The sequence below is a fragment of the Cucumis melo genome, chromosome 12, assembly GCF_025177605.1.
Source record: "Cucumis melo cultivar AY chromosome 12, USDA_Cmelo_AY_1.0, whole genome shotgun sequence".
Classification (NCBI taxonomy): Eukaryota; Viridiplantae; Streptophyta; class Magnoliopsida; order Cucurbitales; family Cucurbitaceae; genus Cucumis; species Cucumis melo.
Window position 1 is genome coordinate 24,793,506 of NC_066868.1, and position 14,748 is coordinate 24,808,253.

Below are 14,748 nucleotides of genomic sequence, written 5' to 3' on the forward strand. Positions count from 1 at the left end.
AAATATTTTTAACAATCATGTCATTTACACTAATCCATCGATCTTCATGCCTATTTTATTTTCAGTATTTTGATCTTTTAAATGTATGTTTTTTTTTTTTCCATTCTCCTAAAATATTTGTAAATTTATTAAAGATGTGTTTGCATTATTTAAATTACATTTTTCTACTTTTGGTTTAGTTTTTTAAAAACGTTGGTATGCTTTCACTAAAAAAACAATAGCGTTACTTTTTAAGGAGAGGTTATCAACTTGCCAAAGATATTCACAATGCAATGATTTGAAGTTTTATCATTACAATTTTGTAACATCAATAATTTTACAAGAAAAAAAATATACTAAATTACGAGTTTAATCCTTGAACTTTTGTAACTGTCAATTGTGTTTAATAGTTTCCTAAATTTTAATTTATATCACAAGACTCCCAATTTTACAACTATAGAATAGCATCTCATAATTTCAAATTTATGTTTAATACCACAATGATATATTCAACAGATTTTGTAAATTTCAATAAATTTCAATAAAGACCGTAAGTGAATAAAAATTATGTCTAGTAATTTAAAAATTAAAGCCTCGTTTTAAAAAATAAGTAAAATATGACTTGAAGTTCTACTTAAAAACAATTAATTCTATATCTTACATGGTAATTCTTAAAAGTTCATAACTTATAACTTTGGGTATTTTATATTCTCTATTTTCTACATAGAAATATTTTTTTCTAAGAAAGTTATTTTTATATATAAAAGAAAAAACAAAATATCTGTCGGTTTCTTCAACTAGTGGGTGAATCAAATTCATTATTATATAATTCAAGTGGTGTCAAAGCATCAAGAAAAAAAACTTGTCTCTCTTTTTCGACGAAAAAAACTCCATCTCCTCGGTAATGTACAAAGTGGTGTAAAATAAAAAATATTAGATGTTTTCTCCCTCCAAGAAGGCTGCTCCATCGTATTCATGAACATAAAAAGTCGTGTTTTATCCGTTGATTATGTTATACAATTAAATTTACCTCTAACTCAAATCAATCAATAATCTAACATAAACTTTTCAACAAATTTATGCCATGAATATCATAATCAAGTGGACATGGAACTCGTAGAAATATTTGAATAAACATCAAGCAGTCCAGATTTAAGTTGAGAGACAGTTTTCATTGATTGAGATCAATCCAATCCTACACTTACTTCTACTTGTAAACCCAACAATTTAATTTGTTGATACATAAATTCTTCCTATTCATCACAAATTATCAATACAGAGCTTCAAATTTCTCCATTTCCAGCAACAATTAATCCATTAAATTTTCCAACCAACCAAAAGAAGAAAAAGTGGACAATAATAGAAAGCAGCAGAGGGCAGCAAACTCGAATTCTAATTGATCGATCAAGCAGCCCGAGCAAGAAGTTGAAGTTGATCAGGAGAATGAGCAACAGCTCTTCTCCTAAAAGACGACCTGGGTACCGTAATCTCCAAAACTCCATTCTCAAACCCAGCCGAAATTCCATCTACATCAACCATAACCGGAAGCCGAAATTTCCTGGAGAAACTCTTCGCCGGAGACGTAACTCCATCCACAGCCTCTGTTCGAATGATCAGGTACCGCGAATCTTCAACTTCCACTTTTATCTCCTCCTTCCGAACACCTACACGTCAAATTAACGAACAAGGAAGAAAACAAAAGGTTAATAAATTAAAACGAAAACTTAGTGCGGGTAGAGATGAATGAATGGAGGAAAAATGGAAGTACCAGGGAGATCGGCGGAGAAAAGATGAGAGTCGGAGGTTTGAACCCAGTGAACGTAATTACGAGGAATGGTGTAACGGTAGTAAGGAAAGAGAAGAGGACGAGGATCAGAGATTGAAATCTCCATTGTTGATGCGAAGGATGTTGGCGGGGGTGGTTGATCGATTAGTGAGAATATGGATAGGGTTTTGAAGTGCTTTTCCAACCTTTAAATATAACGAACATTGGATGTGTTTTTTGCAAGTTGCGGCAGCAGCCCTTGAGGGCACTTTCGGTAAAGCGATAGCATGTTGGTGGTTCCTTTCTCAAGACCTCCATCAACTGCCAACTAGAGCTAGTGGTGAGGTTACGGGTAATACTCAATGTCCAAATCTCAATTTTAGACGAAAATGGTAATTGTAATTCTCGACGAATCTAATATTTTTAAGTATATGGAAAGGTGAAAAATTCGATATTTTTATAAAAGTGTTTTCAGATATAATAAAATAAAGTAAAATATATAAAAATTTTAAATTATGTCGATCATGTATATAATCTAAAATTCATATTCAACTTGACCGTTTGTGAGTAAGATAGTTGAATTATTAAAAGTTTTAGAAACATTGTTTATTTTCAAATTTTTAACTTTGATTTAGTTTTGTTTTTTCTCTCACACCGAAAAAAGTTGATTTAACTTAACCATTGTATTATATTGTCGTAATTAACCAAAATTGATCATGTGTGATCAATACCATTTGAATTACACATGAACTTGGATGTTTATTGGTCTAATTTAAGAGAAGCAAAACAACAATGCAAGTAGATGACATGATTTAAAATGTAAAGGTCATTGTTTTCATGTCTTCTCAAAACAACGTATCTCAATTACAGGATACCGACCCCCTAACATGTTTTAAAATGGCTAAATAAAACATGGAGTTTGTCTACAACCTATTATTCCAACACATCATACGCTAATGTTATTTCGCCGACAAATATGGACAAAAAGAGATACTAAAAGATATATATATATATATATATATATATATATATATACACGACGTTGACTTTTAAAAAACTTGACCTAGCTGCACCTTTTAATAAACTCGAAGGCAGCAAGATAAAAGGCATCCCAAATGGGATGGGGATGGGGATGGGAGAGGAGTATTCCTTTTTTTCTTTTCCTTTTAGAGACGATTTTGAGGACATTGTTGGATATTTGAACAAAGTCTTGTAAAAGACAAAAGTGTTCCTGTGAGGTTGCTTCCATCTGGACAACGATGGGCCCGTTTTTTGATTGGTTGGATTATTGAGAGTCAATACGACGTTGGACCTCGAGGTGGGGCCCAATGTTGTGTAAAACCACGGCCTCAAAAGCTTTCAGATTAACTAAAAAAGAAAAAGAAAACTATTTTATTTCCTTTCCCCCCCTTTCCTTTTTTCTAAAACGATAAATCTAATCGATTCCTACCGATCCCATTCCTTTTGTTTTCCTCCCTTTTCGCCCATTCTCGGCTTCTAGGGTTAGGGTTTCTCTCTTTGTCCGAACGACACACCCAAAACTCTCTTCTTCTTTCTCCTTCTCCCCCACACTAAGCAGATTTCTTTTCTTGTCCCTTTGTCCATTACGATGCAGCCTGCACCTGGTGTTGCTCCTCACAACATGCCTCACCAGGCCCCTCAGTACCAACAACAGCAACCTCCTTACATGATGATGCAGCCTCAGCCCCCGCAAGCCCAGCCTGTCCCTCAGATGTGGCCTCAACAGCCGCAGGCTGGTTCGCCACAGGGCCAACCCCCTCAACCTGCCAACGGGGATGAGGTTCGTACGCTCTGGATCGGAGATTTGCAGTACTGGATGGACGAGAACTATATCTTTAATTGTTTTGCTCATACTGGCGAGGTACGTCACCCAACGCCACCCCACTTTAGATCTTGTGTGTTTATGTCTTTGTTATTTATTTTTGTCGTTGTTGTTGGGAAAAGATTTAGTTTTCTAATTATTAGGTTGGTTTCTTGAAGATTTGTGTCCACACATGTCACCGCATTGTAATTTCGGTAGACAAGAATCGTTTCCATTTCTTTTGTTTTTTCTTGTTTATAATTGAGATTGTTTATATCCGCAGGTTTCCTCCGTGAAAGTGATTCGGAATAAGCAAACCGGCCAGTCCGAGGGTTACGGTTTTATTGAGTTTTTAACTCGTCCAGCTGCAGAAAGAGTACTTCAAACTTATAATGGCACCGCCATGCCCAATGGGGCACAAAATTTTAGATTGAACTGGGCATCAGCAGGGGAGAAGCGACAAGATGACTCTCCTGATTACACTATTTTTGTGGGAGATTTGGCTGGTGATGTTACTGATTATGTGCTACAAGAAACATTTAGGGCACGCTATAACTCAGTTAAGGGTGCCAAAGTTGTGATCGACAGGCTCACTGGACGGACTAAGGGTTATGGGTTCGTAAAATTTGGGGATGAGTCTGAACAAATTCGGGCTATGACCGAGATGAATGGTGTTCACTGTTCATCCAGACCCATGCGAATCGGACCAGCAGCTAACAAGAACACTTCTGGCAGTCAGCAGTTTTCGAAAAGTAAATACAAATTCCCCCCCAAGCTGGAAAGTTTTAAATGAAAATCAGGGCATTGAATTTTGTTTGGAATATCGTCTCAGTCATTCATTCATCATATGGATGTGCCCGTTTGTGTTTACTGATTAGTGTGTTGGGTTTCATTTTGCTTTCATTATGGCAAGATGCAATGCAACTTTTATTATCTGTCCTGATTTAGCTCCTCTCCGTTACTTCTATTTCTAGTTTCTAGCATTTTAATTCCCCTCTCGTATACCTTGGAAGAATAGCCTTTCATGCCTTTTCCTTCGTGTACTTCCAATTCGAGCTTTGGTCATTTTAAGTACTATGAAGAAGAATTAATAAACTTATAAAACTCCTCTTTTCTTTAAGCAGGGTGTCAAAAGGCTCTGTCAGCTTGGGGTCCGCTACTGATTTCAGCTGACACGCTTACCCTTTAGTACGTTGTTCCATTTAGGTCAGTTTTTTTTCCGCCAATGTCTTACCTCTTTCTTTTTATGTGGCATATTTATGCTACGGTTTTTAATTCACCTTTAGTTCTGCAACGTTTAGTTTTTCCTTTCATTTGCATGGGTATCTTTTTTCTCTCCCTGGCATTTTACAACTTCTAATTCCTTTATGTTTCTTTAAAGTTTAGGTCACTTGTCTTAGGTTCTTTAGCTAGATGGTTTTTTTAAATTTCCAGCAACTGGGAATTTGGAATAGCATAGTTTGATTCTGAACTTTCCTTCTACAACTGCAGTAGGTCATATAGGTTGAGCTTGTCCTTCACCTCCTAATATTTAGGGTTTATGGGATTTACTCTATGTTTTATTTTCAGTATTTGATGGTTGGATTCCATTATTGTAGACAAATCATCTACCTACAAAAGATTTTGGTACAATTCTTGTTCTGCCTGGATTTTCATTTCTTACTAGCTTTTCATTGTGTCGCTCTGTATTTCATTAAGTCATTCCTTTGGAATATCCTATTCTTCTTCAATCGCGTTGGATCTATTTACATCCAAGTATGCTCTGTATGTATCTTTCTTGTAGTTAGGATTGTATTGATTGGTTTTGTTGATTTAATGGGTTCTAGTCTTTTTTCTTGATGTTCATACCATTTATTGGTGTGAATCATTTTATGTGATTGATTGGCTAAATAGTGGTGCGCTGCAGAATTTCCAATATGGCATATTATGGTTGCCTCAAGTCAAAAGTTGGTGGTGAGGCTATTTGTTTTATTTTAGTTCATTAGATCTTGAATTCCTCGTGGATTATTATGTAGATTTTTCTCAATTAGTCGGTCACCATGATGAATCACTTGGTTATTTTGCATTCATTATGTTTGGCACGTCTTTTTTTAATTCTTCATAATCCGGTTTCCATGTTATTGTTTTCATATTGATATGAGCTGAAAGCTTTGAGGTTCTTCAAAGCTTACACCTTTGTGAAATAATAGGAGGCTTACATCTTTGAGCCGTAAAATGGGAAAACCTCAGTGAATGATAGGAGACAATAATTAAATATGGAAAATTTGAAGAGTTGGAATGTTGACATTTTGGTGGGCTTCTGTTCGATGGGATTTTTTAGGAAATAATTAATTATCAATCTGGCACATTGTTTAGACTTTAAGATCATTTAAAGTTATCTTCATTTGAATAAGAAAAAAAAGCAGCCTAGCAGGTGTCGCATGAGTTTAGTCCCCTCCCCCTCCATTATATATAATTTAATTATTTCCTTTGTTCAGTAATAGCCATTACAACCAGGATGTGACTGTTTTAATTCTGCATCTAATTAAAGAATTGATGTTTTTTTCATGGATATTTTGATTGCTAGTCATTTGAATTTATCTTGTTTTAGTTTGCATGCATCTAGGTTTTATTTTTCATTACTACTGTTTACCATAACGATAATGCAACATGATAAAGACTTGGGTAAAAATGACTTTGGATTTTTTAGTTCGTGTTGATAGAAGATGTCATTTTAGTTTAATATTTTCAAATGCAGCTTCATACCAGAATCCTCCAGGCACACAGAATGAGAACGATCCAAATAATACAACTGTGGGTACTCCAGTAATTTTCAATAGCAATATAATCTCATGGACATATTTATGAGTTATTATTTGATTTTGTTTCAGATATTCGTGGGAAATTTGGATTCTAATGTCACTGATGAGCACTTGAGACAAGTATTCAGTCAGTATGGAGAGCTGGTGCATGTTAAGATTCCTGCAGGCAAGCGATGTGGCTTTGTTCAATTTTCAGACAGGTTAGTGTTTTCTAAAGCTTTCATGACACCTACGGCCCTTCTTCCCATCATGTGGTGTTCATTTGCTCATGAGAATTGTATTTTGTTTTTCTTAATACTATAGAAGCTGCGCCGAGGAAGCTTTGCGCATGTTGAATGGAACCCAAATTGGTGGGCAAAACATTAGACTTTCATGGGGTCGTAGTCCTTCTAACAAACAGGTACTAGTACTGTGCTTCACTTATATTCTTGTATTCATTAAAGCAAATAATATAGCTTTATAAACCTCTATTTTAAATTTACAGCCTCAGGCTGATCCTAATCAATGGAATGGAGGAGGAGGTGGAGGAGGATATTATGGATATGGACAAGGATATGAAAATTATAGCTATGCTCCAGCTGCCCAAGACCCTAACATGTTCTACAGTGGCTATGGTGGGTATGGGAACTACCAGCAACCAGCAGCACAGCAGCCATCGCAGCAACAAGGTGGATATATGTAGATGACAAGTTCTATTTCTTTTGCCTCACCTCTCACTTCGAACGAGACCCTAAACTTCTGCTTGTCATTTGTAGAAGATTTTGGAGATGTTACTCTCTCATCTATTCTAAACAAATATTCTGTATGACTCCGTTGACTTGATGTCAGTTGTGTGTTGTATTTGGTGTTAGAGTTTTTTGCGTGTTGTGTTATTTGTTTTTTCATATGATCATATCTATGATGGTAGCGAGTTGAATGATCTTGTAATTTTCTTAAAGTCCTTGTTAAAGGCTGTACGTGGGTTAACTACTTACTACTTATGTTCTTGCTCTTGTTGGTCTGCCCAATTTCACTTTTTCTGGCTTGAATCTGTTATACTTTTTCGTAGTATTACTGTATAATGGTAATTGTCATCTAACCACCCAGACGTTCGCTGTTTGATTGAAATTGATGCTATTACTAGATTAATTCCAACTTGACATTCAATTTTGTGCCTTGTATAAACATGAATTCGCTGGAGATTAAATTTCATCCTTTAACAAATACATAAATAGAATTGTGAAGTTTAAATCTCATCCTTTAACAAATACGTAAATATAATTGGATCGATGATGCGAATTGCAATTTTCCTTTTTCTGGATCAATGCCAAAGAATATAATGTTTGTCTAAAGTCTTCTACAAGTGATTAATCCTAACAAAAATTGAATTTTCATAGAGTATTAGTTCTTCATTCAAAGAAGAAAGGAAGTATCTTGGAGATTGGAATACGTTAGTTTTAGAGGGTGATCATTAGTCGATCGGAGTTGTTTTGACAAAGTTGACTTCAAACCGATCAAAGTGTCAAATTGATCCTGACATCGATGAGTAAAGGTCGGTTGGTTTTTGTGTAGTCGATTTAACACATAAAATAGCTTTTGGAAATTCTTGATTTAAGACTTTCTGAAACTAATCCCGATCGACCCCTTTCATTTTCAAACCGACCAGACTCAAATTTTCGATCTATCATGCTTACCCCTAGTTAGCTTATAATTCTAGGAAGATCGAATATTTTTGTCTAGACTTTCATGTACTATTCTTTGCTTGAGTTGGGTTGTAGTACTTATTCAATTATGCATTGTAAAATCCTTAGAACAAAAAAGTTGTTTGAGTTATTGGAGCATACTAAAATTCTGTAGGTGGACCTTTTATTTAATTATTTTTTTCAATTAAAATAAGACTAGTTTTACCCTTGTTCAAGGAATGGTAATTAGAAAAGTAGGTCCAATATGATTATGTTTGGTGTTGTTTAATTGTATTCACTGCATGTATATAGGAGCACACATCCAAATCAGTAAACAAAAGTTTATCCTATCCATAAACACTAACGCTGTTGTTATCGTTATAATTATCATTATTGTTATTCTTTTATAGAAAAAACTGTGTTTACACGACATTTCAGCAAAATAAATTTAATGTGTGAAAATGAATTTGATTTTATTGGTATATAATACAAGTGTTGCAATCTCTAATTTTTACCTTCTAGTGCTTTCTCTCAAATACATAAATTTCAATCTTTAAGCTTGTTGATCTTCTTCTAATATCAGTCGTCGGACGTATTGATCTTTTTTAGGATCAATCTTCAATTTGTAGATGGTGAAAAAACAATTATTTTTATGAAGTCCTCAAAATTTTCAAAAGATCAATCTTCAATTTGTTGATGACAAATAGTTGATCAACTTGTCAGAGTCTTCAAGTTTTTGAAAAGTTCAATTTTCATTTCGTATATGATGAATATACTATAAAGTTTTATGAAAATGTCTTCTTAAGTACAACATGTGGGTCAGTGGGTGGGGTGACTTGAACCCAAGACCTCTTCTTCTCAGGAACAAACAGATGTTAGTTGATCGGGCTCATGTTGGACGTGTTCAATTTGTTGAAAATGCAACGATTCGTTTGGAATAGATGCTCAAAGGAATTTTCTAAATTATGATTTATGGATCTATGTCGAATGTCTCGAATGGAGGATTACCTATTCTATTTAGGGGTCTTATGGACTTAGGCTTTGTTGAGTTTTGGCTCATCTCTTATATTAAATAGCTAAGGTAATATAAAATAACAATGAATTGATATAGTAGTAAAAAGTGAAACATAGTCTAAATAATTCAATACATGGTGGCTACCTACCTAAAAATTAATTTCCTACAAGTTTATTTGACACGTAACTACTTTCTCTACCAAAATAATCTAAAGGAATATGTTTAATCTCCTTATTCCTTATCATTTTCTTTCTTCCTCAACGCGTGTGCCATTATTATTATTTTAAATTAACATATTTATTATTATTTTTTAAAATTAAGAAATTTATTATTATTAATTTAATACCATATTTCAAAATAAAAGTCGTAGAATATAGTTGACCTTTACTGTTTAACTTCAATCGATTGTTAATGATACGCAATTCTCGATATTGCACTTACAACATCAATTTAAAGAAAATAGATGTAATTTCTTTTTGCTTAATACATTCATTAATTTTTTGGCACGAAAACCTTAGTACAAAACGTTCAGAATTTACATGTTTTCCGATAAAAATTCCAAATTTTGGTAAATAAATTATGAATATTTTGTGTATTGAATTTACGATACGAATTTAGAAAAAAAAAACTTTATATTCCTTCCCACCGGTTCCTTTCCAAACAAGAATTATCATAATCGCTTCGTATTCCTTCTCCAAACAAGGATTATATTAACCATTTCTTTTTTCATAATCCTTTTTACTCTTCATTAGGCCTCAAAATGTTTAACCATAAATCAAAAATAAAAATTAAAATAAAAAAAAAACATTTTTTTTTATAAGTGAATCTCACGTGGAAGACCTCTCGTTAGAGTTTCGGATAAGTAAAACGTATCAAACAAAATTATTTTATTTTATTTCCATTTTTAAAACGATAAATCTAATCGATAAATGTAATCGATTCCCATCGGTCCCCTTCTCTTTGTTTCCTCCCTTTTCGCCCATTATTGGCTTCTAGGGTTAGGGTTTCTCTCTTTGTCTAGACGAGACACCCAAAACTCTCCTCTTCTTTCTCCTTCTTTCCTCAGTTAAGGAGATTCTTTTATCCCTTTCTCCATTACCATACGATGCAGCCTGCACCTGGTGTTGCCCCTCACAACATGCCTCACCAGGCCCCTCAGTACCAACAACAGCAACCTCCTTACATGATGATGCCCCCTCAGCCGCCGCAACCTCAGCCTGTCCCTCAGATGTGGCCTCAGCAGCCACAGGCCGGTTCCCCACAGGGCCAACCCCCTCAACCTGCCAACGGGGATGAGGTTCGTACGCTCTGGATCGGAGACTTGCAGTACTGGATGGACGAGAACTATATCTTTAATTGTTTTGCTCATACTGGCGAGGTACGTCACCCAACGCCACCCCACTTTAGATCTTGTGTGTTTATGTCTTTGTTATTTATTTTTATCGTTGTTGTTGGGAAAAGATTTAGTTTTCTAATTATTAGGTTGGTTTCTTGAAGATTTGTGTCCACACATGTCACCGCATTGTAATTTCGGTAGACAAGAATCGTTTCCATTTCTTTTGTTTTTTTCTTGTTTATAATTGAGATTGTTTATATCCGCAGGTTTCCTCCGTGAAAGTGATTCGGAATAAGCAAACCGGCCAGTCCGAGGGTTACGGTTTTATTGAGTTTTTAACTCGTCCAGCTGCAGAAAGAGTACTTCAAACTTATAATGGCACCGCCATGCCCAATGGGGCACAAAATTTTAGATTGAACTGGGCATCAGCAGGGGAGAAGCGACAAGATGACTCTCCTGATTACACTATTTTTGTGGGAGATTTGGCTGGTGATGTTACTGATTATGTGCTACAAGAAACATTTAGGGCACGCTATAACTCAGTTAAGGGTGCTAAAGTTGTGATCGATAGGCTCACTGGACGCACCAAGGGTTATGGATTTGTTAAGTTCGGGGACGAGTCTGAACAAATGCGAGCAATGACTGAGATGAATGGTGTTCATTGTTCATCCAGACCCATGCGAATCGGACCAGCAGCTAACAAGAACACTTCTGGCAGTCAGCAGTTTTCGAAAAGTAAATACGAATTCCTCCCCAAATTGGAAAATTTTAAATGAAAGACAGGGCATCGAATTTTGTATGGAATATCTTCTCCATCATTCATTCATTGTATGGATGTGCTGTCTGTGTTTACTGATTCGTGTTTTTGGATGCATTTTGCTCTCATATGGCAAGATGCAATCCAATCTTTATTTTCTGTCCTGATTTAGCTCCTCTCCGTTACTTTTATTTCTAGTTTTCTAGCATTTTAATTCCCCTCTCGTATACCTTGGAAGAATAGTAGCCTTTCATGCCTTTCCTTCGTGTACTTCCAATTCGAGCTTTGGTCATTTTAACTACTATAAAGAAGAATTAATAAACTTATAAAACTCATCTTTTCTTTAAGCAGGGTGTCAAAATGCTCTGTCAGCTTGGGGTCCGCTACTGATTTCAGCTGACATGCTTACCCTTTAGTACGTTGTTTCATTTAGGTCAGTTTTTTTCCCGCCAATGTCTTACCTCTTTCATTTTATGTGGCATATTTATGCTACGGTTTTTAATTCACCTTTAGTTCTGCAACGTTTACCTTTTCCTATCATCTGCATGGGTATTTTTTTCTCTCCCTGGTATTTCAGTCTAATTCCGTGGGAAGTTTTTATTTTTTCTTTATTAAGTTTAGGGTACGCAGGTTCTTTAGCCTGTTTCTTTATTGAAATTTCAATATGTCTTGCGGCTATTGCTGGCCACTTAGGTTGTGCTTGTCCTTCTCCTCCTGACATTTAGGGTTATTTGGCTTTACCTTCCTATTGTTTCTTTTCAGTATTTGATGATTGGATCTCATTTATGTGTCGAATCCATTACCTGCAAAAGAATTTCGGTCAGCACAAAGTCTTATTTCTTACTGGTTATTAGGGTTCTTAGGAGTCTTATTTCTTACTATTTTGTCATTCCTTTAAAATATTCCATTCATCGTCTAAAGTTTTGGTTTGGACATGGATATGTTCAGGTATACTTTCTTTGTACCTCTTCTGTAAGTAAGATCCTATCAATTGTTTCACTTTGTTTCATGGTGTGTATCATTTCTATGTGAATGGTTGTGCAAGTGAGCTGGATTCTGAATATTGCATAATATGGTTTCTTGAGTCTGAAGTTGGGTGAACTAGTTGTGATATCTAGTTTTTTACGATGTAAAGCTTTATAATGTCACTTTGTTTTCTAATTGTGTTTCTCTATGTTTTCCAAATTTACATTCTATGTTTGGAATGAACGTGTTTTATTTTTTTATATTCTAACCGTGTGGTGGTCAACGTTTTTATAACCTTTCTCAAACCTAGCCTTACTCCTATGTTAGATAATCATGATTTTACCTTTATGGATTGTCAAAACTTCAATATGAAAAAACTGTCTACTTTTATATTTCTTGGGCACACGTTGAAATTGGTATTTGTCTTCTAGTTATGCTATTTTGCAACTAATACCACTCTAAAATATATTTTTTGATTTTCTTAATTTTGTTTGTGAAAATGGGCGTCCTATTCCCCAACTTTTTGGCTATCATTTGTAGTTCTTGTTATATTAGTTTCCTTTGTGATTTTACAATATGAGTACTTCTACGTTGCCCCTTATACTACTCTACTGCCTTTGGTTTTCCTTCCTACAAGGAGGCTGACTTTAGGTTGCATCAAACCATTTAAACCAGTGTGATTCTGTAATTCAAAATTGCTCGTGTTTCAATTTTATTGTTGGAGGCTTTGAACATGCAACATTTGGCATTGAGCCTCGTTCAACAGCCCGTCTAAGCCAACCAGCTATGAAATGATTTAGTTGGAGGTTGATTTGTTATAAGTGGAGCACACTTTAGCATGTGCTTTTACAGGTCTTGTGGTTTCTGTTTTTTATTTCTCAGTACACATTGCTTACTGCATCGAAGTATATTATTTATGCAAGCTGGGCTGTAGCAGAATAATTGATATTGTGTGTTTAACAACTGCTGAACTTGTTAATTCAAGTTAAAGAGCAAATTCATTTAGGTTTACTTTTTACTATTGCAGCTTCATATCAGAATCCTCAAGGGGCTCAGAATGAGAATGATCCAAACAATACGACTGTGGGTTCTTTTTCTTTTTTTTTTTCCTTTCGTCATGTAATTTTATTTGAGTTTTCTAACTTCTGAAATCCTATTGCAGATATTTGTGGGCAATTTGGATGCTAACGTCACAGACGATCACTTGAGACAAGTATTTGGTCAATATGGGGAATTGGTGCATGTAAAGATACCTGTAGGCAAACGATGTGGTTTTGTTCAATTTTCTGACAGGTTTGTATTTTGTTTCTTTCAAAAATACGAAACAGCTTGGTAGTTCTGAAGAATGTACCCTAACATCTTAATCTCTCCTGAATTGGTGGTGACACATTTGGTGGTTGTTTCAATTTTGTTATTAGAAACTGTGCTGAGGAAGCGTTACGTGCGTTGAATGGAACGCAAATTGGTGGACAGAACATTAGACTTTCATGGGGACGTAGTCCTTCAAATAAACAGGTTGTAGTATTGTACTCTTTTTGTGTCCGTTGATGGTTATTGGATATAGTTTCCAAATTTTCATTATTCTCATCTTTTTAGTCACAGGCGGACCCTAACCAATGGAATGGAGGTGGCTATTACGGGTATGGACAAGGATACGAAAACTATAGCTATGCTCCAGCTCCTCAGGACCCTAATATGTTCTACAGTGGCTATGGTGGGTATGGAAATTACCAGCAGCCTCCCCCACAACAACCGCAGCAGCAGCAGCAAGGAGGATACATGTAGATTCAAAGTTTTGTTTACTCTGCCCTGGCCGCTCCCGACCGAATCTCCCGGGGTTATGATGGTTAAAGATTTTGGCAAAGTTATTTCACCCTCCCATCACATCCATTCTGAAGAACTCTTTTTCCTATTTTATGTTCTACCTAAACTCTTTGATGGCATGAAACATCCTTTTTTCTTTTTTATTTATTATTATGTTATCCCGCAGAAGTTTGATTACGACTCTGTGTCGTTTATTTTCTATCACTACATTTTTGGTCTTTTGATGAGAGAATCTGGAGGCTTTGTGCCTTTGCTTATGAGCATTGCATTTTATACTGATTTAAACGCTGACAAGTAATTCATCCCTAGCAAATTTATGGCTGCTGTGGGGTTGTCTTTTCTTTTTGTTGTTTACGTTTCTATTTTTGTGCTAACAACTATTGTCTTATTTTATTTAACTGTGTGGTTGTGGTATGAACACTTTTCCATGTGGTATTAACTTGGGATTACTACTGTTCATCCATATTTAATTTGTAAGATTTTGTTGCGGTTAATTTATGTTTGATGGTAATGGTTTTGATTATTTTATTTACCAAGGGACAATTCTTTAGGTTCCATTTTGGTACCTATTTCAATTTTTTGTTTTGAAAATTATGTTTTACTAAAAACAGAAACTATATATGTTTGGTAATGAAGTAATTAATTTTGTTTTATTTCCTAAAACAAAATGTTCTTTTTGAGGTTTTTTTCAAATTTCCTTCATAACTTTCATAACGAGTCTTTTTTTTTGTTTAAAGGTGAGTTAGTTACAAACTCACCTGTTTGTTTAAAATTAAATTAAAAAAAGAAAAAAAAGGAACAAACGGGCTATCAACCTTTTGG

At 35.1% G+C, this 14,748-nt stretch overlaps 2 protein-coding genes across 10 annotated transcripts; one reads left to right on the plus strand and one right to left on the minus strand.

Annotated features, from left to right (window-relative positions):
• Window positions 1–1,130: 1,130 nt before the first annotated feature.
• Window positions 1,131–2,076, minus strand: LOC103485389 (15.4 kDa class V heat shock protein). The gene is made up of 2 exons (XM_008442954.3): window positions 1,748–2,076; window positions 1,131–1,643 (listed from the first exon to the last, which is right to left on the minus strand). Exons 1-2 carry the CDS (start codon window positions 1,869–1,871, stop codon window positions 1,384–1,386), a joined length of 384 nt encoding a protein of 127 aa, XP_008441176.2. The 5' UTR covers window positions 1,872–2,076; the 3' UTR covers window positions 1,131–1,383.
• Window positions 2,077–3,128: 1,052 nt separating this feature from the next.
• Window positions 3,129–14,183, plus strand: LOC103485380 (polyadenylate-binding protein RBP45). 9 transcript variants are annotated; one of them, XM_008442941.3, is made up of 6 exons: window positions 3,129–3,626; window positions 3,850–4,318; window positions 6,304–6,359; window positions 6,437–6,567; window positions 6,671–6,767; window positions 6,852–7,374. In XM_008442941.3, the coding sequence occupies exons 1-6, from the start codon at window positions 3,354–3,356 to the stop codon at window positions 7,047–7,049; spliced, it is 1,224 nt and encodes a 407-aa protein (XP_008441163.1). In that variant the 5' UTR covers window positions 3,129–3,353; the 3' UTR covers window positions 7,050–7,374. The 9 variants fall into 9 exon arrangements, with proteins under 9 accessions (XP_008441163.1, XP_050936006.1, XP_050936007.1 ...); XM_051080049.1 differs by having other exon boundaries at window positions 3,139–3,626; window positions 6,858–7,374; XM_051080050.1 differs by lacking the exons at window positions 3,850–4,318; window positions 6,304–6,359; window positions 6,437–6,567; window positions 6,671–6,767; window positions 6,852–7,374 and adding exons at window positions 10,646–11,114; window positions 13,130–13,185; window positions 13,265–13,395; window positions 13,521–13,620; window positions 13,699–14,183 and having other exon boundaries at window positions 3,164–3,626.
• Window positions 14,184–14,748: the final 565 nt, after the last annotated feature.